Source organism: Bombina bombina, chromosome 4, assembly GCF_027579735.1.
Source record: "Bombina bombina isolate aBomBom1 chromosome 4, aBomBom1.pri, whole genome shotgun sequence".
NCBI lineage: Eukaryota > Metazoa > Chordata > Amphibia > Anura > Bombinatoridae > Bombina > Bombina bombina.
In genome coordinates this window covers 842,667,603-842,692,173 of record NC_069502.1, presented here as the reverse complement: position 1 = coordinate 842,692,173, position 24,571 = coordinate 842,667,603, and the positions used below count along the sequence as shown (strand labels likewise).

The 24,571-nt window shown below is 41.5% G+C and overlaps 1 protein-coding gene across 1 annotated transcript in view; it reads left to right on the top strand.

The window, feature by feature from the left end:
* Positions 1-24,571, top strand: part of CCDC91 (coiled-coil domain containing 91) — a 141,996-nt gene that overhangs the window by 102,800 nt on the left and 14,625 nt on the right. The window contains exons 10-11 of the mRNA XM_053711502.1: positions 10,240-10,361; positions 23,513-23,610. Of these exons, the coding sequence (XP_053567477.1) occupies positions 10,240-10,361; positions 23,513-23,610 (220 nt within the window). The remainder of the gene's footprint in view (positions 1-10,239; positions 10,362-23,512; positions 23,611-24,571) is intronic.

Genomic DNA, 24,571 nt, shown 5'->3' with positions numbered 1-24,571 from the left:
AACCGAGGTCCCCCCACATCGCCGCCACTCGATTAAAATTTTTAACCCCTAATCTGCCGACCGCCACCTACGTTATACTTATGTACCCCTAATCTGCTGCCCCTAACCCCGCCGACCCCTATATTATATTTATTAACCCCTAACTTGCCCCACACAACGTCGCCGCAAGCTACTTAAAATAATTAACCCCTAATCTTCCGACCGCAAATCGCCGCCACCTACGTTATCCCTATGTACCCCTAATCTTCTGCCCCTAACATCGCCGACCCCTATGTTATATTTATTAACCCCTAATCTGCCCCCCACAACGTCGCCGACACCTACCTACACTTATTAACCCCTAATCTGCCGAGCGGACCTGAGCGCTACTATAATAAATGTATTAACCCCTAATCCGCCTCACTAACCCTATCATAAATAGTATTAACCCCTAATCTGCCCTCCCTAACATCGCCGACACCTACCTTCAATTATTAACCCCTAATCTGCCGACCGGAGCTCACCGCTATTCTAATAAATGTATTAACCCCTAAAGCTAAGTCTAACACTAACACCCCCCTAAGTTAAATATAATTTTTATCTAACGAAATAAATTAACTCTTATTAAATAAATGATTCCTATTTAAAGCTAAATACTTACCTGTAAAATAAATCCTAATATAGCTACAATATAAATTACATTTATATTATAGCTATTTTAGGATTAATATTTATTTTACAGGTAACTTTGTATTTATTTTAACCAGGTACAATAGCTATTAAATAGTTAAGAACTATTTAATAGTTACCTAGTTAAAATAATTACAAATTTACCTGTAAAATAAATCCTAACCTAAGATATAATTAAACCTAACACTACCCTATCAATAAAATAATTAAATAAACTACCTACAATTACCTACAATTAACCTAACACTACACTATCAATAAATTAATTAAACACAATTGCTACAAATAAATACAATTAAATAAACTATCTAAAGTACAAAAAATAAAAAAGAACTAAGTTACAGAAAATAAAAAAATATTTACAAACATAAGAAAAATATTACAACAATTTTAAACTAATTACACCTACTCTAAGCCCCCTAATAAAATAACAAAGACCCCCAAAATAAAAAATTCCCTACCCTATTCTAAAATACAAAAATGACAAGCTCTTTTACCTTACCAGCCCTGAACAGGGCCCTTTGCGGGGCATGCCCCAAGAATTTCAGCTCTTTTGCCTGTAAAAAAAAACATACAATACCCCCCCCCCAACATTACAACCCACCACCCACATACCCCTAATCTAACCCAAACCCCCCTTAAATAAACCTAACACTAAGCCCCTGATGATCTTCCTACCTTGTCTTCACCATGCCAGGTTCACCGATCCGTCCTGGCTCCAAGATCTTCATCCAACCCAAGCGGGGGTTGGCGATCCATAATCCGGTGCTCCAAAGTCTTCCTCCTATCCGGCAAGAAGAGGACATCCGGACCGGCAAACATCTTCTCCAAGCGGCATCTTCTATGTTCTTCCATCCGATGACGACCGGCTCCATCTTGAAGACCTCCAGCGCGGATCCATCCTCTTCTTCCGACGACTAGACGACGAATGACGGTTCCTTTAAGGGACGTCATCCAAGATGGCGTCCCTCGAATTCCGATTGGCTGATAGGATTCTATCAGCCAATCGGAATTAAGGTAGGAATTTTCTGATTGGCTGATGGAATCAGCCAATCAGAATCAAGTTCAATCCGATTGGCTGATCCAATCAGCCAATCAGATTGAGCTCGCATTCTATTGGCTGTTCCGATCAGCCAATACAATGCGAGCTCAATCTGATTGGCTGATTGGATCAGCCAATCGGATTGAACTTGATTCTGATTGGCTGATTCCATCAGCCAATCAGAAAATTCCTACCTTAATTCCGATTGGCTGATAGAATCCTATCAGCCAATCGGAATTCGAGGGACGCCATCTTGGATGACGTCCCTTAAAGGAACCGTCATTCGTCGTCTAGTCGTCGGAAGAAGAGGATGGATCCGCGCTGGAGGTCTTCAAGATGGAGCCGGTCGTCATCGGATGGAAGAACATAGAAGATGCCGCTTGGAGAAGATGTTTGCCGGTCCGGATGTCCTCTTCTTGCCGGATAGGAGGAAGACTTTGGAGCACCGGATTATGGATCGCCAACCCCCGCTTGGGTTGGATGAAGATCTTGGAGCCAGGACGGATCGGTGAACCTGGCATGGTGAAGACAAGGTAGGAAGATCATCAGGGGCTTAGTGTTAGGTTTATTTAAGGGGGGTTTGGGTTAGATTAGGGGTATGTGGGTGGTGGGTTGTAATGTTGGGGGGGGGGTATTGTATGTTTTTTTTTACAGGCAAAAGAGCTGAAATTCTTGGGGCATGCCCCGCAAAGGGCCCTGTTCAGGGCTGGTATGGTAAAAGAGCTTGTAATTTTTGTATTTTAGAATAGGGTAGGGAATTTTTTATTTTGGGGGTCTTTGTTATTTTATTAGGGGGCTTAGAGTAGGTGTAATTAGTTTAAAATTGTTGTAATATTTTTCTTATGTTTGTAAATATTTTTTTATTTTCTGTAACTTAGTTCTTTTTTATTTTTTGTACTTTAGATAGTTTATTTAATTGTATTTATTTGTAGCAATTGTGTTTAATTAATTTATTGATAGTGTAGTGTTAGGTTAATTGTAGGTAATTGTAGGTAGTTTATTTAATTATTTTATTGATAGGGTAGTGTTAGGTTTAATTATATCTTAGGTTAGGATTTATTTTACAGGTAAATTTGTAATTATTTTAACTAGGTAACTATTAAATAGTTCTTAACTATTTAATAGCTATTGTACCTGGTTAAAATAAATACAAAGTTACCTGTAAAATAAATATTAATCCTAAAATAGCTATAATATAAATGTAATTTATATTGTAGCTATATTAGGATTTATTTTACAGGTAAGTATTTAGCTTTAAATAGGAATCATTTATTTAATAAGAGTTAATTTATTTCGTTAGATAAAAATTATATTTAACTTAGGGGGGTGTTAGTGTTAGGGTTAGACTTAGCTTTAGGGGTTAATACATTTATTAGAATAGCGGTGAGCTCCGGTCGGCAGATTAGGGGTTAATAATTGAAGGTAGGTGTCGGCGATGTTAGGGAGGGCAGATTAGGGGTTAATACTATTTATGATAGGGTTAGTGAGGCGGATTAGGGGTTAATACATTTATTATAGTAGCGCTCAGGTCCGCTCGGCAGATTAGGGGTTAATAAGTGTAATGCAGGGGTCAGCGATAGCGGGGGCGGCAGATTAGGGGTTAATAAGTGTAAGGTTAGGGGTGTTTAGACTCGGGGTTCATGTTAGAGTGTTAGGTGCAGACGTAGGAAGTGTTTCCCCATAGGAAACAATGGGGCTGCGTTAGGAGCTGAACGCTGCTTTTTTGCAGGTGTTAGGTTTTTTTTCAGCTCAAACAGCCCCATTGTTTCCTATGGGAGAATCGTGCACGAGCACGTTTTTGAGGCCGGCCGCGTCCGTAAGCAACTCTGGTATCGAGAGTTGTATTTGCGGTAAAAATGCTCTACGCTCCTTTTTTGGAGCCTAACGCAGCATTTGTTTGAACTCTCGATACCAGAGTTAAATTTATGGTGCGGCCAGAAAAAAACCCGCGGAGCGTTAACAGCCCTTTTACCGCCAAACTCCAAATCTAGCCGTAAGTATGCACTATAACAGAAAATAAAAAATACACCTTAGTTAGGCTGAGGTGTCCTACCGTAACCATTAGAAGCAGATATAAATAAAAGACAGCACAAACGAAGCCTCTCACAGCCTTCACCGAAGAGAACTCATAGAGAATGACACCACTCCACTCAGCGTACAAGCGGAAGAGCGGGCTGTCACGTGAGCAGCACACAAAAAACTTTGCAACAAACTGAAAGCGTGCACTCTTAGTTACCTCATTGAGCTAACAGAGACTCAAAGGAGATAAAATCGATTAAAATGCTATTCCCTAGAGCTTGCCATCAATAAAAAAAATAAGTGCACAAATAAACACCCTTCAGACTGTGGAACCATCCCATAACGCATAAGGGAAAAGTTAACCCCATAGTCTCCCTCACATACAAGAAGTGCCTGCACGCTGCCCAAATACATCTTAACCAAAGATTAAATGAGTCTTATTAAGTCTGCAGAAATAAAAAGTGAAAAGTGCAAGTCTCCAATACCTAGAAGGCAAAAGCACTTACCTGCAAATCCAGCTGTCCGGCAGGAAGACAGCTCACAAGGCGTGACAGGACACATACTCCTAGCAGAGACCTGTAGAAAAAGAAAGAACAGAGTAACCAACTCTGGCTTTCTATAACTAGGGCAGCAATTGGGTTAGAAAACAAAGCACGGACAACCTCACCACTTTCTAACTGCTTAAAAACCTAACTTATGCTTACCTGATAATTTTCTTTTATTTAGACGGGGAGAGTCCACAGCTGCATTCATTACTTTTGGGAATTCAGAATCTGGCCACCAGGAGGAGGCACAGACACCCCAGCCAAAGGCTTAAATACCTCCCCCACTTCCCTCATCCCCCAGTCATTCTGCCGAGGGAACAAGGAACAGTAGGAGAAATATCAGGGTGAAAAAGGTGGCAGAAGAATAAAAACAAAATTTACGGCCATGACATATAAAAAAATGCGGACGGGGAGCTGTGTATTCTCCCCATCTGAAGAAAAGAACATTTTCAGGTAAGCATAATTTAAGTTTGTCTTCATAAATGGGGAGAGTCCACAGCTGCATTTATTACTTTTGGGAAAACAATGCCCAAGTTATAGAGGACACTGCATGCAAAATGGACGGGTACAAAAGGCGGCCCATTCTGAGGGCACCACAGCCTGAAAACACCCAAACTCCCGACAAAAAAAAACTGTTTCACCAGAAGCAGAGGACAAAAAAGGAAAAGGCACAAGTGACTGTCCAATAGTTAGAAACAGCAAGGCCCTTGCTAGAGACCACTCAGAATAACTAGACTCAACCATGCACAAAAGCCTCTGTGGAGCCAAAGTTCCGCAGGCTCTAAGCCCGCAAATAAACTCACCCCGACCCAAGGAAAAAGGGGACATCCACATTCTCCCTAAAGGGGAGAAGGACCTCCAGAAATTAAAAAGGACTATAGTAATAAAGAAAACTTCAAGAGAGCAAAACAAGATTGAAACAGGGCAAAATCACATAGCAGAGCGAAGGGAGGAAAATCCCAGACCCCTATCTGCATGGAATCCAAGGGATCAATGCAACGACCCAACCCTGGAAAATTAGAGAGAGGAAGGTAGAACCCTCCCCTTACGCAGAGTGCTACCCGCACTCAGCAAAAAGCAACCAAAAGACAAACCGTCCCCGGGAACTGCTAAAAACCAGCATCAGAATATCTGAAAATGCTTCAGATGAAAGCCATAGGCTTCCTGCTGCAAAGGTGGTCTAGGCGAACGCAAGCCGCCAACACTAGCTAACCAAGGCTAGTAAAACTGCACAGGACTTTCTTCAGAAGAGACAACTCCAAAGTAGTGCAGAACAACTCTCATCCAAGAAAAAACAGGGAAGGAAGGAAGCACCCAGAACCAGCAGAGAAAAAGAAAGTTACCTGCTGAGGAGGGATACACCGCAAAACCTCCCACCTAAGGCAGGCTCACAAGATCAACTTATGATACGCGGTCAAAGCTCCACAGAGCAGACAGATCCCCGACCCTCACTCCAGGCAACGGACTCAGCACCAAAGTGACTGGCAATGTCCGAAAGGACAAGGGAAATAACAATTCCTCGAACCCCCACGACCTTCAGGAAGTAAATAGGAGGGGAACCAGCTCCCCCCCCAAAAAGAGCTTGGGTTCCAGAACCCAGACCCAGCTCCCTTCCCAATGAATAAGGACACTCCCAAAAGCAGACCCTCTACTGAAACTACAGTAATGGCATGTCACAAGAAAATCCAGCCCTTCATCTGACATCCTGCACGCAAGGCAGGGGGGACAACCCGACAAAGCAAAGGAAGAAAAAGACCTCCGGCACCAGGTGGATACTGTGGTATGCCAAAACCACCCCAAAGGAAGGGGAAATGACAACAGAACAGCTCACCCACCCACAAGCATGGAACATAAAGCTGTAGACAGACTCAAAAGGTCAAAACCCGAATGATAAAACCATCCGGCCACTACGGCTGGCCCAGTAGGAATGTCCATTATACGAGAAAAGAGAGAACAGGAGATGTCCCGGAAACCAGAAAACTGGGCCGTCCTGAATCAGTCCTAAAGGATATGGATACAGAAACTCCAAAATTGCCAATCAAGGCAAGGATCAGGACAAGAAAACCAGACACCCGGAATCTGGAACCGGCTTTAAACAATCTTAAAATCCCTGAGGAACCACCGGGTTACCCCATCCGGAGCAGACCTTGCACCATAGGCGATTCAATCACAGTCCTATCCAAGGAAATTTGGACACTGAACTCTCCCGTAAGTATGAACATAAAGTTTCACCATCCAGGATGAAATGAATCAGCCGTCCAATGCGCCAAGATTAAAGGTAGAAAATATAACTTTTATTGGCAAGGGCAGGTAAAAGTAGTAGTAGTATATATATTGTCATTTGTATGGGGTTTGTTGACACTTGGTGGTTGCCATGGCAACAATTTTGGCGCAATTTCACACTGGGGGAGGGTCTTATGGAACAGTATAAATGTTTGCTTCATTCTATGTACTCTGGTCTGATGAAGGGGTGTATTCCCCGAAACGTCACTGAATAAATCCAGTATTGTCAAGACCAGTGAGTGCTGTCTCCTGATTTCCATATATATATATATATATATATATATATATATATATATATAATCAATATCACAGCTAGTGAACTAGTAAGCAATAGTGCTTACTGGTTCACTAGCTGTGATATTGATATATATATATATACTACTACTTTTACCTACACTTGCCAATAAAAGTTATATTTTATACCTTTAATCTTGGCGCATTGGACAGCTGATTCATTTAATCCTGGATGGTGAAACTTTATCTTCCTGTTTATCATTTAAAGCGGATTTGGCTTATCCGCTACAATCAGCCGCTATATTTTGCTCACCTGGTCTCTTGCACACTGAACGAGCGGCTATTACCCCTGCAAACTATTTGGTTCCCAAGGCGTGTTTACAAGCAACACTAAGAGCCCAGCTAGGATCAAGCTGTGTGGAACTGGGATTAGACTGTGATTGCACCTACTTACCATACCGGGTGAGTGAATATTATTTGTACTTTTCATGTGTATACTGTGCTGCATATAGCAATGACACAAGTGAACTAACAAACATAGGGAGAAGCTGTCATTTAGCTATAACAGACTTTGGTATAAAGACAAGTGCTGTACTAATTAACTCAAACACATATACTATACGAGTCCTTACAATACAAGCACTCTGAAAAAATCTTAACCAAATATTGTGAACTATACCAGCACTGTACACCATATTAGCCCTAGAGCCTTATACATTCAACTGACAAAGGCGTTATAGGGCTATATATAGATCAGACGTACAATTCTATTTTACGTGTCTCCCGTAAGTATCCCAGACACAGAGAGTTGTAAAGACACCCATATTGGGATTCAAATTCCCAACCTAAGGGGTGCTAGGCGGTGGAGAAAGCCACACAGCTACTCTGGTTGACCCCTAAAGGCTATAGGGACAACAACCACTAAGTTCAAAGACTAAGGTAAACGTTCAAGAGAACAGAGCTCAAACCCTTGAAAATCTGGAATGGAAAATAGCCTCCAAGATCCATTCAATGTCCACACAATGTCCTAACTCTTTTCATATAACTTCCGTAGAAGTGCCAATGCAACCCCAAAATCGCTAGTATCAAATTCCAGAGAAGAAAATGTTTCCAAAGGAAAAAATTATAACAGACATGAGCTTTCAAAATTAAATAAAATACATCCTAACTGGATCAAAATAAATGAGGGCAGCACCCGCAGGTGAACACCCAAGAAGAATGGACAAACTAACAGGGCCAGCCGGTCAGAGACCCAATTCTTTCCAAAGCTCAGAACTGGAAGAAGATACTCAAAAAAATGGAAAAAAGTAGAGGACAAGGAGATTGACTTCATCCCCATTCGAACGAAAGGCCGAGGATCACCAACCCATTAACACTGGGATCCTTCAGCACTGCCAAAACATGCCTCAGCAGGACACAAAGGTGCGCCAGTCTATAATGAAAGGCAAGAATTCTCTCCGCCGGGGCAACTGATGACCCTGGCCCCGAGGGTTGAACCCCTGAAGCCTCAGAAGAAACCGCTGATCTGAACCAGACGATCCCACGCCTGACGAGCCCTGGTTAACAGAACAGAACACGGACAATATCTTCCTGGAAGATCTAAATGCGCCAAAGCTATAGATATGGCCATGCAGAACCGTGCCGTAACTTCTGGAGGAAACAAGCCTCCTTTCGGAGAAGGAGTAACGGCATTTTGGACACCTGTTTGCGCAGCAAAAGAACGTTCTAAGGCGCGCACTTTGCGGGATATGGAATCCCCAGGGGCGGATGACTCAGCGGACTCTAAGTTCATTGATTAAGGAGAATAGAGCACTCTTAAGCGGCATTCATAACATAACGGATGGGTATGGATCAACCGGGCCATTTCATATTCTTCGCAAGAAGTAGAATCTGAATCAGAGACATCCGTCTCCAAAAAGTCAGAATCCTCCATAACTTGGAGATTGTAAATATGGACAAAAAATAAACGGCACCTTAAACCCCCAATGGCTGGGGCACTCACCACCTCCTATGATTGCTTATGGAGCTGTTAATATGACTCAGGATGGTTTCGCAGAAAGACTCTCCCTGCATCTCCGGACTCTAACTTTCATCCATGCTCTCACTGAGAGGCTGACAGGACTACTTAAAACTCTAGTCCCATTCCAATGAGTACTACCCACTGTAAGAGACTAAATCGAAATTTCTGACACTTCTCTGCCAACCTCCTGTGACAAAAGGCAAAGAATGACTGGGGGATGAGGGAAGTGGGGAAGGTATTTAAGTCTTTGGCTGGGGTGTCTTTGCCTCCTCCTGATGGCCAGGTTCTCAATTCCCAAAAGTAATGAATACAGCTGTGGACTCGTTTATGAAGAAAAGTCACCACTACTCTTACTCAAGAGATTGACGTGGACACAGCAAAGCCCCAATCCTTGCTTGCAGGGAAAAGTACCCAAAAAAGGAATAAATATCTTCAGACACCAACTTCACATCCTCCATTGACAGAGGAAAAGTGAATGACTGGGGGTTATGGGTAAGGGAAGTGACACTTAACAGCTCTGCTGGGGTGCTCTATGCCTCCTCCTGCTAGCCATGAGTGAATATCCCACTAGTGATTGGAATGACTCTCCATGTCTTAGGAAAGAAAACGCACAAGTTTAAGAGATTTATTTATTGACAGTAATAACAATTGTGTATCTAAATAACTGTGCAGTCTAAGCAAATCTAAATAATATAAATAGAAGCCAAATGTAGGCAGCTACAGTACAACAAATAAACATGAAATAACATATTAGTAGAGGACAAATAGAAAGAAACGGCGTTATCTGAAAGAAAGATATCTTGAATGTGAGATAAAGTGACATAGATATTTTTTGAACAGCCATGAGCTGGTGTGGAAAGTGGAAGATTGAAAGAGGCCGCTAGATAAAAAAAAAAAAAAAAAGTTGCCTCTGCCTTTTACTCATGTATAGCTGCTCACTAGAATGAACAGTCAAGTTCACTTACCACAAACTGAGGTTCACTGATTATGCATTTTAGAACTATACAAACCAAAAGGATCACACTTATAAGCTGCACTAACCTTGGAAGGAGTAAAATCCTGCTGGGGTGGAGTGTGTGAGTTCTAAATGGTATCAATGTGTTATGCTTGAATGAGATTATCAGTTGTGATTGTGCCAGAATCTCATCTATGAACAGCCCTATGTCTAATTAGTCTTTTGATAGTATACAGGAACTGTAGGCTCATTTACACATAAACAACAATACTATGTTAGAAATTCATAAAATACATATGCTTTGATTATAATGTCAAGTGGCACATGCATGAGACAGTTAGAATCCATCAATACCATTACAAAACATTACAACTTATTGTATCAAAACAAAACCATAACGTTTTTCTCTATATATAAGCACAAACAACAAAGGAACCGTACAGAGACCTTAATTCTTAATTGTTTTTCTCAGATGAACGGAAAAAAAGACGGGAATTAGAGAAAAACAAATGCCTCTTACAGATAGAGATGGCGACCTTACAAGAAAGTCATGCTGAGGAGAAAGCAATATGGCTGAAAGAGCTACAGGAACAGGTATCGCTCTAGATGAAACTCCCCTCTAGTACTAGTCACCTCAATAATGAGAAATGTCAGGGTCCTATGAAAAGAACTGAAGTGACAATGAAATGTAGTAGCAAACTATTCTAATTCAACAGATGATGTTATTACAGGGTTGGTAATTTATAACTGTGTTTAACTATGTACATGGGAGAAAAAAATTGTTAATAATGTGCAGCAATCATGCTCTTAAATAGTCCTTAATCAGGACACAACCAAACCCAAGATTGTGTCTGTACTAATTGCTTCATCCTTCCTGACCTGATCAGGAGTGACAATGACTCGCTACTTCAGAGCAGGTTTTTTTAAACTATTTCTCTAAGATCCCGTTAGAGGCTGAAGCACAACAAGCATAGAGGTAATAAAAGATGTTTCAAACAATTTGATCTTTTTGTGATTGCTAAAGACTCATTAAGACACAATTCCCCTTGTCATCATCTCCCCAAGTCCAGTTTCACTATATATATCTGATGAAGCGCATGTGCGCATGCGCGAAACGCGTCAGGTGTTTTTGCTCTGGCTTCACCTTTTGTACCTGCACTCTGCAATAAACTGGTTTTGAACTGACCTTGGATGTAGCTTCGGTCTCAATCCTTCCCGCCTTTGGGGATTTCTTGCCTGTTATATATATATATATGTGTGTGTGTATGTGTATATACAGTATATATATATATATATATATATATATATATATACATACACACATGCAGTTAATTATGTGTTGACAGACAGACAGAGAGGTAGGTAGATAAGACCCAGACTAAGCCCCTGGACATGTTGACCTGGTAACAACTATATCTTCTCCTCTGGGACTTGCACCTATGTTGTCTGCTTATTTGCCTATAATACACTCTATAAAACACAGAATTATATTGATTGCTAAAGTTTGCATTGTGTCCTCCTTTTCTTTTCCCTCCACTATAATACGTAAGTAACTTATATTTGTTTAGTTGGCTAATATAGATTTTAAGCTCTTCAGAGTAGGACCCTCCTCTTCCTGTAGTAATGTGTTTTATTTAGTCTGTTTATGTATTTGTATTCTTTATGCCGTGAATTAATGTCAGTGTTCTCAAACTCATTTACCCAGTGCTATGGAATCTGGTGGCACTTTACAAATAAATGATAATAACAATAATAATGTAAAACTAGAAGCTTGTAATGTCCTGCTGATTTTTACTCGTATTACACTGATTCATAAATCTAAATTGCTTCCTTTTTAAAAGAAATTTGTTTTTTTTTAAAAAAAAAGTTTATTTATTAAAATTATTTATAAAATAAAAAGTGGTATTAAACTGAAATCAATTTTATTAATTGTTTAATGTGAACACAGCTCCTATTTTATCTTATATGTTCAGTTAAGAACTGTTATTTTAATGTTATTTCTCCAACATAGGTGTGTCCGGTCCACGGCGTCATCCTTACTTGTGGGATATTCTCTTCCCCAACAGGAAATGGCAAAGAGCCCAGCAAAGCTGGTCACATGATCCCTCCTAGGCTCCGCCTACCCCAGTCATTCTCTTTGCCGTTGCACAGGCAACATCTCCACGGAGATGGTTAAGAGTTTTTTGGTGTTTAAATGTAGTTTTTATCCTTCAATCAAGAGTTTGTTATTTTAAAATAGTGCTGGTATGTACTATTTACTCTGAAACAGAAAAGAGATGAAGATTTCTGTTTGTAAGAGGAAGATGATTTTAGCAAACGTTACTAAAATCGATTGCTGTTTCCACACAGGACTGTTGAGATGAAGTAACTTCAGTTGGGGGAAACAGTTGGCAGACTTTTCTGCTTGAGGTATGACTGGCCACATTTCTAACAAGACTATGTAATGCTGGAAGGCTGTCATTTCCCCTATGGGGACCGGTAAGCCATTTTCTTAGATTAAGTAAAAGAATAAAGGGCTTCATAAGGGCTTAAAAAACTGGTAGACATTTTTCTGGGCTAAAACGATTACTTTGCTAAGCATATTTTGCAGATTATAACTCTTAATAGTTATTATAATCTTGGGGATTGTTTTAAAAAAACGGCAGGCACTGTATTGGACACCTTTTTCAGATGGGGGCCTTTTCTAGTCATAGGCAGAGCCTCATTTTCGCGCCACTAATGCGCAGTTGTTTTTGGAGAGCAAGGCATGCAGATGCATGTGTGAGGAGCTAAGAACCACTGAAAAAGCTTATAGAAGGCGTCATTTGGTATCGTATTCCCCTCTGGGCTTGGTTGGGTCTCAGCAAAGCAGATACCTGGGACTGTATAGGGGTTAAATGTAAAAACGGCTCCGGTTCCGTTATTTTAAGGGTTAAAGCTTTCAAATTTGGTGTGCAATATTTTTAAGGCTTTAAGACACTGTGGTGAAATTTTGGTGGATTTTGAACAATTCCTTCATACTTTTTCACATATTCAGTAATAAAGTGTGTTCAGTTTAAAATTTAAAGTGACAGTAACGGTTTTATTTTAAAACGTTTTTTGTGCTTTGTTGACAAGTTTAAGCCTGTTTAACATGTCTGAACCATCAGATAAGCGATGTTCTATATGTATGAAAACCAAGGTTTCTCCCCATTTAAATTTATGTGATGATTGTGCCATAGTGTCCAAACAAAGTAGGGACAATGATGCCACAGATAATTTATATTGCCCAAGATGATTCCTCAAATGAGGGGAGTAAGCATGATACTGCATCATCCCCTTCTGTGTCTACACCAGTTTTGCCCACACAAGAGGCCCCTAGTACATCTAGTGCGCCAATACTTATTACCATGCAACAATTAACGGCTGTAATGGATAATTCTATTGCAAACATTTTATCCAAAATGCCTACTTATCAGAGAAAGCGCGATTGCTCTGTTTTAAACACTGAAGAGCAAGAGGACGCTGATGATAACTGTTCTGACATACCCTCACACCAATCTGAAGGGGCCAGGAGGGAGGTTTTGTCTGAGGGAGAAATTTCAGATTCAGGAAAAATTTCTCAACAAGCTGAACCTGATGTTGTAACATTTAAATTTAAATTAGAACATCTCCGCGCACTGCTTAAGGAGGTATTATCTACTCTGGATGATTGTGACAATTTGGTCATTCCAGAGAAATTATGTAAGATGGACAAGTTCCTAGAGGTTCCGGTGCCCCCCGATGCTTTTCCTATACCCAAGCGGGTGGCGGACATAGTAAATAAGGAGTGGGAAAGGCCCGGCATACCTTTTGTTCCTCCCCCTATATTTAAAAAATTATTTCCTATAGTCGACCCCAGAAAGGACTTATGGCAGACAGTCCCCAAGGTCGAGGGGGCGGTTTCTACTCTAAACAAACGCACTACTATTCCTATAGAAGATAGTTGTGCTTTCAAAGATCCTATGGATAAAAAATTAGAGGGTTTGCTTAAAAAGATGTTTGTTCAGCAAGGTTACCTTCTACAACCAATTTCATGCATTGTTCCTGTCACTACGGCAGCGTGTTTCTGGTTCGAAGAACTAGAAAAGTCGCTCAATAAAGAATCTTCGTATGAGGAGGTTATGGACAGAGTTCATGCACTTAAATTGGCTAACTCTTTTATTTTAGATGCCGCTTTGCAATTAGCTAGATTAGCGGCGAAAAATTCAGGGTTTACTATTGTGGCGCACAGAGCGCTTTGGCTAAAGTCTTGGTCAGCGGATGTGTCTTCCAAGACAAAATTGCTTAACATCCCTTTCAAGGGTAAAACACTGTTTGGTCCTGATTTGAAAGAGATTATTTCAGACATTACCGGGGGAAAGGGCCATGCCCTCCCTCAGGATAGGTCTTTTAAGGCTAAAAATAAGCCTAATTTTCGTCCCTTTCGCAGAAACGGACCAGCCTCTAATTCTACATCCTCTAAGCAAGAGGGTAATACTTCACAACCCAAACCAGCCTGGAGACCGATGCAAGGCTGGAACAAGGGTAAGCAGGCCAAGAAGCCTGCCACTGCTACCAAAACAGCATGAAGGGATGGCCCCCGATCCGGGACCGGATCTGGTGGGGGGCAGACTTTCTCTCTTTGCTCAGGCTTGGGCAAGAGATGTTCAGGATCCTTGGGCACTAGAAATAGTTTCTCAAGGTTATCTTCTAGAATTCAAGGAACTACCCCCAAGGGGAAGGTTCCACAGGTCTCAATTATCTTCAAACCAAGTAAAAAGACAGGCATTCTTACATTGTGTAGAAGACCTGTTAAAGATGGGAGTAATTCATCCAGTTCCAATAGGAGAACAAGGGATGGGGTTTTACTCCAACCTGTTCATAGTTCCCAAAAAAGAGGGAACATTCAGACCAATTTTAGATCTCAAGATCCTAAACAAATTTCTCAGGGTTCCATTGTTCAAAATGGAAACCATTCGAACGATCCTTCCCACCATCCAGAAAGGTCAATTTATGACCACGGTGGATTTAAAGGATGCGTACCTACATATTCCTATCCACAAGGAACATCATCAGTTCCTAAGGTTCGCTTTTCTGGACAAGCATTACCAGTTTGTGGCACTTCCATTCGGATTAGCCACTGCTCCGAGAATTTTCACAAAGGTACTAGGGTCCCTTCTAGCGGTTCTAAGGCCAAGGGGCATTGCAGTAGTACCTTACTTGGACGACATCCTGATTCAAGCGTCGTCTCTGTCAAAAGCAAAGGCTCATACGGACATCGTCCTAGCCTTTCTCAGATCTCACGGATGGAAAGTGAACAAGGAAAAAAGTTCTCTGTCCCCGTCAACAAGAGTTCCCTTCTTGGGAACAATAATAGATTCCTTAGAAATGAGGATTTTTCTGACAGAGGTCAGAAAATCAAAAATTCTAAGCTCTTGTCAAGTACTTCATTCTGTTCTTCGTCCTTCCATAGCGCAGTGCATGGAAGTAATAGGATTGATGGTTGCAGCAATGGACATAGTTCCTTTTGCACGAATTCATCTAAGACCATTACAACTGTGCATGCTCAGACAGTGGAATGGGGATTATACAGACTTGTCTCCGACGATTCAAGTAGATCAAAAGACCAGAGATTCACTCCGTTGGTGGCTGATCCTGGACAACCTGTCACAGGGAATGAGCTTTCGCAGACCAGAGTGGGTCATTGTCACGACCGACGCCAGTCTGGTGGGCTGGGGCGCGGTCTGGGAACCCCTGAAAGCTCAGGGTCTATGGTCTCGGGAAGAATCTCTTCTCCCGATAAACATTCTGGAACTGAGAGCGATATTCAATGCTCTCAAAGCTTGGCCTCAACTAGCAAAGGCCAAATTCATAAGGTTTCAATCAGACAACATGACGACTGTTGCATATATCAACCATCAGGGGGGAACAAGAAGTTCCCTGGCGATGGAGGAAGTGACCAAGATAATTCAATGGGCGGAGGATCACTCCTGCCACTTGTCTGCAATCCACATCCCAGGAGTGGAAAATTGGGAAGCGGATTTCTTCTGTTAAGTGTGATCAATCCACGGGTCATCATTACTTGTGGGATATTATCTGCTCCCCTACAGGAAGTGCAAGAGGATTCACCCAGCAGAGTTGCTATATAGCTCCTCCCCTCTACGTCACCTCCAGTCATTCTCTTGCACCCAGCAACTAGATAGGTCGTGTGAGAGGACTATGGTGATTATACTTAGTTTTATATCTTCAATCAAAAGTTTGTTATTTTAAAATAACACCGGAGTGTGTTATTACCTCTCTGGCAGAGTTTGAGGAAGAATCTACCAGAGTTTTGCTATGATTTTAGCCGGAGTAGTTAAGATCATATTGCTGTTCTCGGCCATCTGAGGAGTGAGGTAAACTTCAGATCAGGGGACAGCGGGCAGATTAATCTGCATAGAGGTATGTAGCAGTTTTTATTTTCTGACAATGGAATTGATGAGAAAATCCTGCCATACCGATATAATGTCATGTATGTATACTTTACACTTCAGTATTCTGGGAGAATGGTACTTCACTAGAATTACACTGTAAGAAAGACATAAAGCTGTTTAATAACTAGAGATTATGTTTAATGTTTTTGCTGGAATGTAAAATCGTTTTCATTTACTGAGGTACTGAGTGAATAAATGTTTGGGCACTATTTTTCCACTTGGCAGTTGCTTAAATCTGTTTTTTTCTGTCAGTTTCTGTTCTCCCTCACTGCTGTGTGTGTGGGGGAGGGGCGCTTTTACTATGCATCAAATATTTCAGTCAGCATTGACTGAGATAAAAACGTTTATTCTGTAATTTGTTTCCTGCTTTCAGAAATTGTTATCTTTGCTAATGGGATTAAACCTTTGCTAAAGTTGTGTTGTTTAATTGCTGAGGGGAACAATCCTTTGCTAAAACTGTATATTCTGACAAAGATTGATGCTATAACTTAATTATTTTAACTGTTATAATTTTTTTCTGTGCTTCTTAAAGGCACAGTTCGTTTTCATATTATTTGTAAATTAAGTATTTTCAAGTTGCTGTTTATTTGCTAGTGTGTTAAACATGTCTGATTCAGAGGAAGATATCTGTGCTATATGTGTTAATGCCAAAGTGGAGCCCAATAGAAATTTATGTACTAAATGTATTGATGCTATTTTAAAAAACAGTCAATCTGTACAAATTGAACATATTTCACCAAACAACGAGGGGAGAGTTATGCCGACTAACTCGCCTCACGTGTCAGTACCTGCATCTCCCGCTCAGGAGGTGCGTGATATTGTAGCGCCGAGTACATCTGGGCGGCCATTACAAATCACATTACAAGATATGGCTACTGTTATGACTGAAGTTTTGGCTAAACTACCAGAACTAAGAGGTAAACGTGATCACTCTGGGGTGAGAACAGAGTGCGCTGATAATGCAAGGGCCATGTCTGATACTGCGTCACAGTTTGCAGAACGTGAAGACGGAGAGCTTCATTCTGTGGGTGACGGTTCTGATCCAAATAAACTGGACTCAGACATTTCAAATTTTAAATTTAAGCTTGAGAACCTCCGTGTGTTACTAGGGGAGGTATTAGCGGCTCTGAATGATTGTAACACAGTTGCAATCCCAGAGAAAATGTGTAGGTTGGATAAATATTTTGCGGTACCGACGAGTACTGACGTTTTTCCTATACCTAAGAGACTTACTGACATTGTTACTAAGGAGTGGGATAGACCCGGTGTGCCTTTCTCACCCCCTCCTATATTCAGAAAGATGTTTCCAATAGACGCCGCCACACGGGACTTATGGCAAATGGTCCCTAAGGTGGAGGGAGCAGTTTCTACTTTAGCTAAGCGTACCACTATCCCAGTGGAGGATAGCTGTGCCTTTTCAGATCCAATGGATAAAAAATTAGAGGGTTACCTTAAGAAAATGTTTGTTCAACAAGGGTTTATATTGCAACCTCTTGCATGTATTGCGCCTGTCACGGCTGCAGCAGCATTTTGGTTTGAGTCTCTGGAAGAGACACTTCAATCATCCACACTAGATGACATCACACACAAACTTAAATTCCTTAAGTTAGCTAATTCATTTATTTCAGATGCCGTAGTACATTTAACTAAACTTGCGGCTAAAAATTCAGGATTCGCCATTCAGGCACGCAGAGCTCTGTGGCTGAAATCCTGGTCAGCTGATGTTACGTCTAAATCTAAATTGCTTAATATTCCTTTCAAAGGGCAGACCTTATTCGGGCCCGGCTTGAAAGAGATTATTGCTGACATTACAGGAGGTAAAGGTCATGCCCTGCCTCAGGACAAGGCCAAAGCCAAGGCTAGACAGTCCAATTTTCGTTCCTTTCGTAATTTCAAAGCAGGAGCAGCATCAACTTCCTCTGCACCAAAACAGGAAGGAGCTGTTGCTCGCTACAGACAAGGCTGGAAACCTAACCAGTCCTGGAACAGGGGCAAACAGGCCAGAAAACCTGCTGCTGCCCCTAAGACAGCATGAATTGAGGGCCCCCGATCCGGGACCGGATCTAGTGGGGGGCAGACTTTCCCTCTTCGCCCAGGCTTGGGCAAGAGATGTTCAGGATCCCTGGGCGTTAGAGATCATATCTCAGGGATACCTTCTGGACTTCAAATCCTCTCCCCCAAGAGGGAGATTTCATCTGTCAAGGTTGTCAACAAACCTAACAAAGAAGGAAGCGTTTCTACGCTGCGTACAAGATCTTTTATTAATGGGAGTGATCCATCCAGTTCCGCGGTTGGAACTAGGACAAGGGTTTTACTCAAATCTGTTTGTAGTTCCCAAAAAAGAGGGAACCTTCAGGCCAATCTTGGATTTAAAGATCCTAAACAAATTCCTAAGAGTTCCATCGTTCAAGATGGAAACTATTCGAACATTTTTGCCCATGATCCAAGAGGGTCAGTACATGACCACAGTGGATTTAAAGGATGCTTACCTTCACATACCGATTCACAAAAGCCATTACCGGTATCTAAGGTTTGCCTTTTTAGACAGGCATTACCAGTTTGTAGCTCTTCCATTCGGACTGGCTACGGCTCCAAGAATCTTCACAAAGGTTCTGGGCACTCTTCTGGCGGTACTAAGACCGCGAGGAATTTCAGTAGCTCCGTACTTAGACGACATACTGATACAAGCTTCAAGCCTTCAAACTGCCAAATCTCATACAGAGATAGTACTGGCATTTCTAAGGTCGCATGGCTGGAAAGTGAACGAAAAGAAAAGTTCTCTCTTTCCACTCACAAGAGTTCCCTTCCTGGGGACTCTGATAGATTCTGTAGAAATGAAGATTTACCTGACAGAGGACAGGTTAACAAAACTTCAAAGTGCATGCCGTGTCCTTCATTCTATTCAACACCCGTCAGTAGCTCAATGCATGGAGGTAATCGGACTAATGGTAGCAGCAATGGACATAGTTCCTTTTGCACGCCTACATCTCAGACCACTGCAACTGTGCATGCTAAGTCAGTGGAATGGGGATTACTCAGATTTGTCCCCCACTCTAAATCTGAATCAAGAGACCAGAAATTCTCTTCTATGGTGGCTTTATCGGCCACATCTGGCCAGGGGAATGCCATTCAGCAGGCCAGACTGGTCAATTGTAACAACAGACGCCAGCCTACTAGGTTGGGGCGCTGTCTGGAATTCTCTGAAGGCTCAGGGACTATGGAATCAGGAGGAGAGTCTTCTTCCAATAAACATTCTGGAATTGAGAGCAGTCCTCAATGCTCTTCTGGCTTGACCCCAGTTAACAACTCGGGGGTTCATCAGGTTCCAGTCGGACAACATCACGACTGTAGCTTATATCAACCATCAGGGAGGGACAAGAAGCTCCCTAGCAATGATGGAAGTATCGAAGATAATTCGCTGGGCAGAGTCTCACTCTTGCCACCTGTCTGCAATCCGCATCCCGGGAGTGGAGAACTGGGAGGCGGATTTCTTAAGTCGTCAGACTTTTCATCCGGGGGAGTGGGAACTTCATCCAGAGGTCTTTGCCCAAATACTTCGACGTTGGGGCAAACCAGAGATAGATCTCATGGCGTCTCGACAGAACGCCAAGCTTCCGCGCTACGGGTCCAGATCCAGGGATCCGGGAGCGGTCCTAATAGATGCCTTGACAGCACCATGGACCTTCAGGATGGCTTATGTGTTTCCACCTTTCCCGATGCTTCCTCGATTGATTGCCAGAATCAAACAGGAGAAAGCATCAGTGATTCTAATAGCGCCTGCATGGCCACGCAGGACTTGGTATACAGATCTGGTGGACATGTCATTCTGTCCACCTTGGTCGTTACCTCTGAAACAGGACCTTCTGATTCAGGGTCCTTTCAAACATCAAAATCTAACTTCTCTGAAGCTGACTGCTTGGAAATTGAACGCTTGATCTTATCAAAGCGTGGTTTTTCTGAGTCAGTTATTGATACCTTAATACAGGCTAGGAAGCCTGTTACCAGAAAGATTTACCATAAAATATGGCGTAAATACCTATATTGGTGCGAATCCAAAGGTTACTCTTGGAGTAAGGTTAGGATTCCTAGGATATTGTCTTTTCTACAAGAAGGTTTAGAAAAGGGGTTATCCGCTAGTTCCTTAAAGGGACAGATCTCAGCTCTGTCCATTCTGTTACACAAGCGTCTGTCAGAAGTTCCAGACGTTCAGGCTTTTTGTCAGGCTTTGGCCAGGATTAAACCTGTGTTTAAAGCTGTGGCTCCACCATGGAGTTTAAACCTTGTTCTTAACGTTTTACAGGGTGTTCCGTTTGAACCCCTTCATTCCATTGTTATAAAGTTGTTATCTTGGAAAGTTCTATTTCTATTTCCTCGGCTCGAAGAGTCTCTGAGTTATCAGCCTTACATTGTGATTCTCCTTATTTGATTTTTCACTCGGATAAGGTAGTTCTGCGTACTAAACCTGGGTTCTTACCTAAGGTAGTCACTAACAGGAATATCAATCAGGAGATTGTTGTTCCATCCTTGTGCCCAAATCCTTCTTCGAGGAAGGAACGTCTTTTGCACAATCTGGATGTAGTTCGTGCCCTTAAATTTTATTTACAGGCAACTAAAGATTTTCGACAAACGTCTTCCCTGTTTGTCGTTTACTCTGGTCAGAGGAGAGGTCAAAAAGCTTCTGCTACCTCTCTCTCTTTTTGGCTTCGTAGCATAATTCGTTTAGCTTATGAGACTGCTGGACAGCAGCCTCCTGAAAGAATTACAGCTCATTCCACTAGAGCTGTGGCTTCCACTTGGGCCTTTAAGAATGAGGCCTCTGTTGAACAGATTTGTAAGGCTGCAACTTGGTCTTCGCTTCATACTTTTTCCAAATTTTCCAAATTTGACACTTTTGCTTCCTCGGAGGCTATTTTTGGGAGAAAGGTTCTTCAGGCAGTGGTTCCTTCTGTATAAAGAGCCTGCCTATCCCTCCCGTCATCCGTGTACTTTTGCTTTGGTATTGGTATCCCACAAGTAATGATGACCCGTGGACTGATCACACTTAACAGAAGAAAACATAATTTATGCTTACCTGATAAATTCCTTTCTTCTGTAGTGTGATCAGTCCACGGCCCGCCCTGTTTTTTAAGGCAGGTAAATATTTTTTAAATTATACTCCAGTCACCACTACACCCTTGGCTTCTCCTTTCTCGTTGGTCCTTGGTCGAATGACTGGAGGTGACGTAGAGGGGAGGAGCTATATAGCAACTCTGCTGGGTGAATCCTCTTGCACTTCCTGTAGGGGAGCAGATAATATCCCACAAGTAATGATGACCCGTGGACTGATCACACTACAGAAGAAAGGAATTTATCAGGTAAGCATAAATTATGTTTTTCTGAGTCGTCAGACATTCCATCCGGGGGAGTGGGAACTCCATCCGGAAATCTTTGCCCAAATAACTCAATTATGGGGCATTCCAGACATGGATCTGATGGCCTCTCGTCAGAACTTCAAGGTTCCTTGCTACGGGTCCAGATCCAGGGATCCCAAGGCGACTCTAGTAGATGCACTAGTAGCACCTTGGACCTTCAACCTAGCTTATGTATTCCCACCGTTTCCTCTCATTCCCAGGCTGGTAGCCAGGATCAATCAAGAGAGGGCTTCGGTGGTCTTGATAGCTCCTGCGTGGCCACGCAGGACTTGGTATGCAGACCTGGTGAATATGTCATCGGCTCCACAATGGAAGCTACCTTTGAGACAGGACCTTCTTGTTCAAGGTCCATTCGAACATCCGAATCTGGTTTCCCTCCAACTGACGGCTTGGAGATTGAACGCTTGATTTTATCAAAGCGTGGGTTTTCAGATTCTGTAATAGATACTCTGATTCAGGCCAGAAAGCCTGTAACTAGAAAAATTTACCATAAAATATGGAAAAAATATATCTGTTGGTGTGAATCTAAAGGATTCCCATGGAACAAGATAAAAATTCCTAAGATTCTATCCTTTCTACAAGAAGGCTTGGAGAAAGGATTATCTGCAAGTTCTCTGAAGGGACAGATCTCTGCTTTATCTGTTTTACTTCACAAAAGGCTGGCAGCTGTGCCAGACGTTCAAGCGTTTGTTCAGGCTCTGGTTAGAATCAAGCCTGTTTACAGACCTTTGACTCCTCCCTGGAGTCTAAATCTAGTTCTTTCAGTTCTTCAAGGGGTTCCGTTTGAACCCTTACATTCCGTAGATATTAAGTTATTATCTTGGAAAGTTTTGTTTTTGGTTGCAATTTCTTCTGCTAGAAGAGTTTCAGAGTTATCTGCTCTGCAGTGTTCTCCGCCCTATCTGGTGTTCCATGCAGATAAGGTGGTTTTACGTACTAAGCCTGGTTTTCTTCCGAAAGTTGTTTCCAACAAAAATATTAACCAGGAGATAGTTGTACCTTCTTTGTGTCCGAACCCAGTTTCAAAGAAGGAACGTTTGTTACACAATTTGGACGTAGTCCGTGCTCTAAAATTCTATTTAGAGGCTACTAAAGATTTCAGACAAACATCTTCTTTGTTTGTTGTTTATTCTGGTAAAAGGAGAGGTCAAAAAGCAACTTCTACCTCTCTTTCTTTTTGGCTTAAAAGCATTATCCGATTGGCTTATGAGACTGCCGGACGGCAGCCTCCTGAAAGAATCACAGCTCACTACACTAGGGCTGTGGCTTCCACATGGGCCTTCAAGAACGAGGCTTCTGTTGACCAGATATGTAAGGCAGCGACTTGGTCTTCACTGCACACTTTTGCCAAATTTTACAAATTTGATACTTTTGCTTCTTCGGAGGCTATTTTTGGGAGAAAGGTTTTGCAAGCTGTGGTGCCTTCCATTTAGGTGACATGATTTGCTCCCTCCCTTCATCCGTGTCCTAAAGCTTTGGTATTGGTTCCCACAAGTAAGGATGACGCCGTGGACCGGACACACCTATGTTGGAGAAAACAGAATTTATGCTTACCTGATAAATTACTTTCTCCAACGGTGTGTCCGGTCCACGGCCCGCCCTGGTTTTTTTAATCAGGTCTGATGAATTATTTTCTCTAACTACAGTCACCACGGTATCATATGGTTTCTCCTATGCATATTTCCTCCTGTACGTCGGTCGAATGACTGGGGTAGGCGGAGCCTAGGAGGGATCATGTGACCAGCTTTGCTGGGCTCTTTGCCATTTCCTGTTGGGGAAGAGAATATCCCACAAGTAAGGATGACGCCGTGGACCGGACACACCGTTGGAGAAAGTAATTTATCAGGTAAGCATAAATTCTGTTTTTTTCCTTCCTATGAAGAAAGAAAAAATTGCTGTCTTGGAGTTAAAATTACTTAACATGCAAAGAAAAAACGAGAACTTAAAAAGAACTATTGCCCAAGAAAAAGCCAAATCTAAGTAAGTTCCATCTTTATTTATACCATATCTGGAGCATGTAGGGTTATGTTTGTTGGTAGATAAACAGCTGCCTCAGAACACCCTCACTTACGGGGTTTCCTTCCTATCTAGATGGTCAAATTTAAAAAATGCAAAGTAATCACAATCTTTAGTAAACATAAAAGGGGAACATTTATAAATTTTTAGATTTATTAAACAAATTTAAGAAGCAGACAGTGCTTCTTGTGTCTGTCCTCGCTTGTTCAGGAAGATTGTTTGTCTGCAATATTGAGAGATTTTCATTAAGTATACTTAAAAGACACATTAGAGACTCATTTATATATATATATATATATATATATATATATATATATTTATTTATATATATATACATATATATATATATATATATTTATATATATATATATATATATATATATATATATATATACAGGGAGTGCAGAATTATTAGGCAAGTTGTATTTTTGAGGATTAATTTTATTATTGAACAACAACCATGTTCTCAATGAACCCAAAAAACTCATTAATATCAAAGCTGAATAGTTTTGGAAGTAGTTTTTAGTTTGTTTTTAGTTATAGCTATTTTAGGGGGATATTTGTGTGTGCAGGTGACTATTACTGTGCATAATTATTAGGCAACTTAACAAAAAACAAATATATACCCATTTCAATTATTTATTTTTACCAGTGAAACCAATATAACATCTCAACATTCACAAATATACATTTCTGACATTCAAAAACAAAACAAAAACAAATCAGTGACCAATATAGCCACCTTTCTTTGCAAGGACACTCAAAAGCCTGCCATCCATGGATTCTGTCAGTGTTTTGATCTGTTCACCATCAACATTGCGTGCAGCAGCAACCACAGCCTCCCAGACACTGTTCAGAGAGGTGTACTGTTTTCCCTCCTTGTAAATCTCACATTTGATGATGGACCACAGGTTCTCAATGGGGT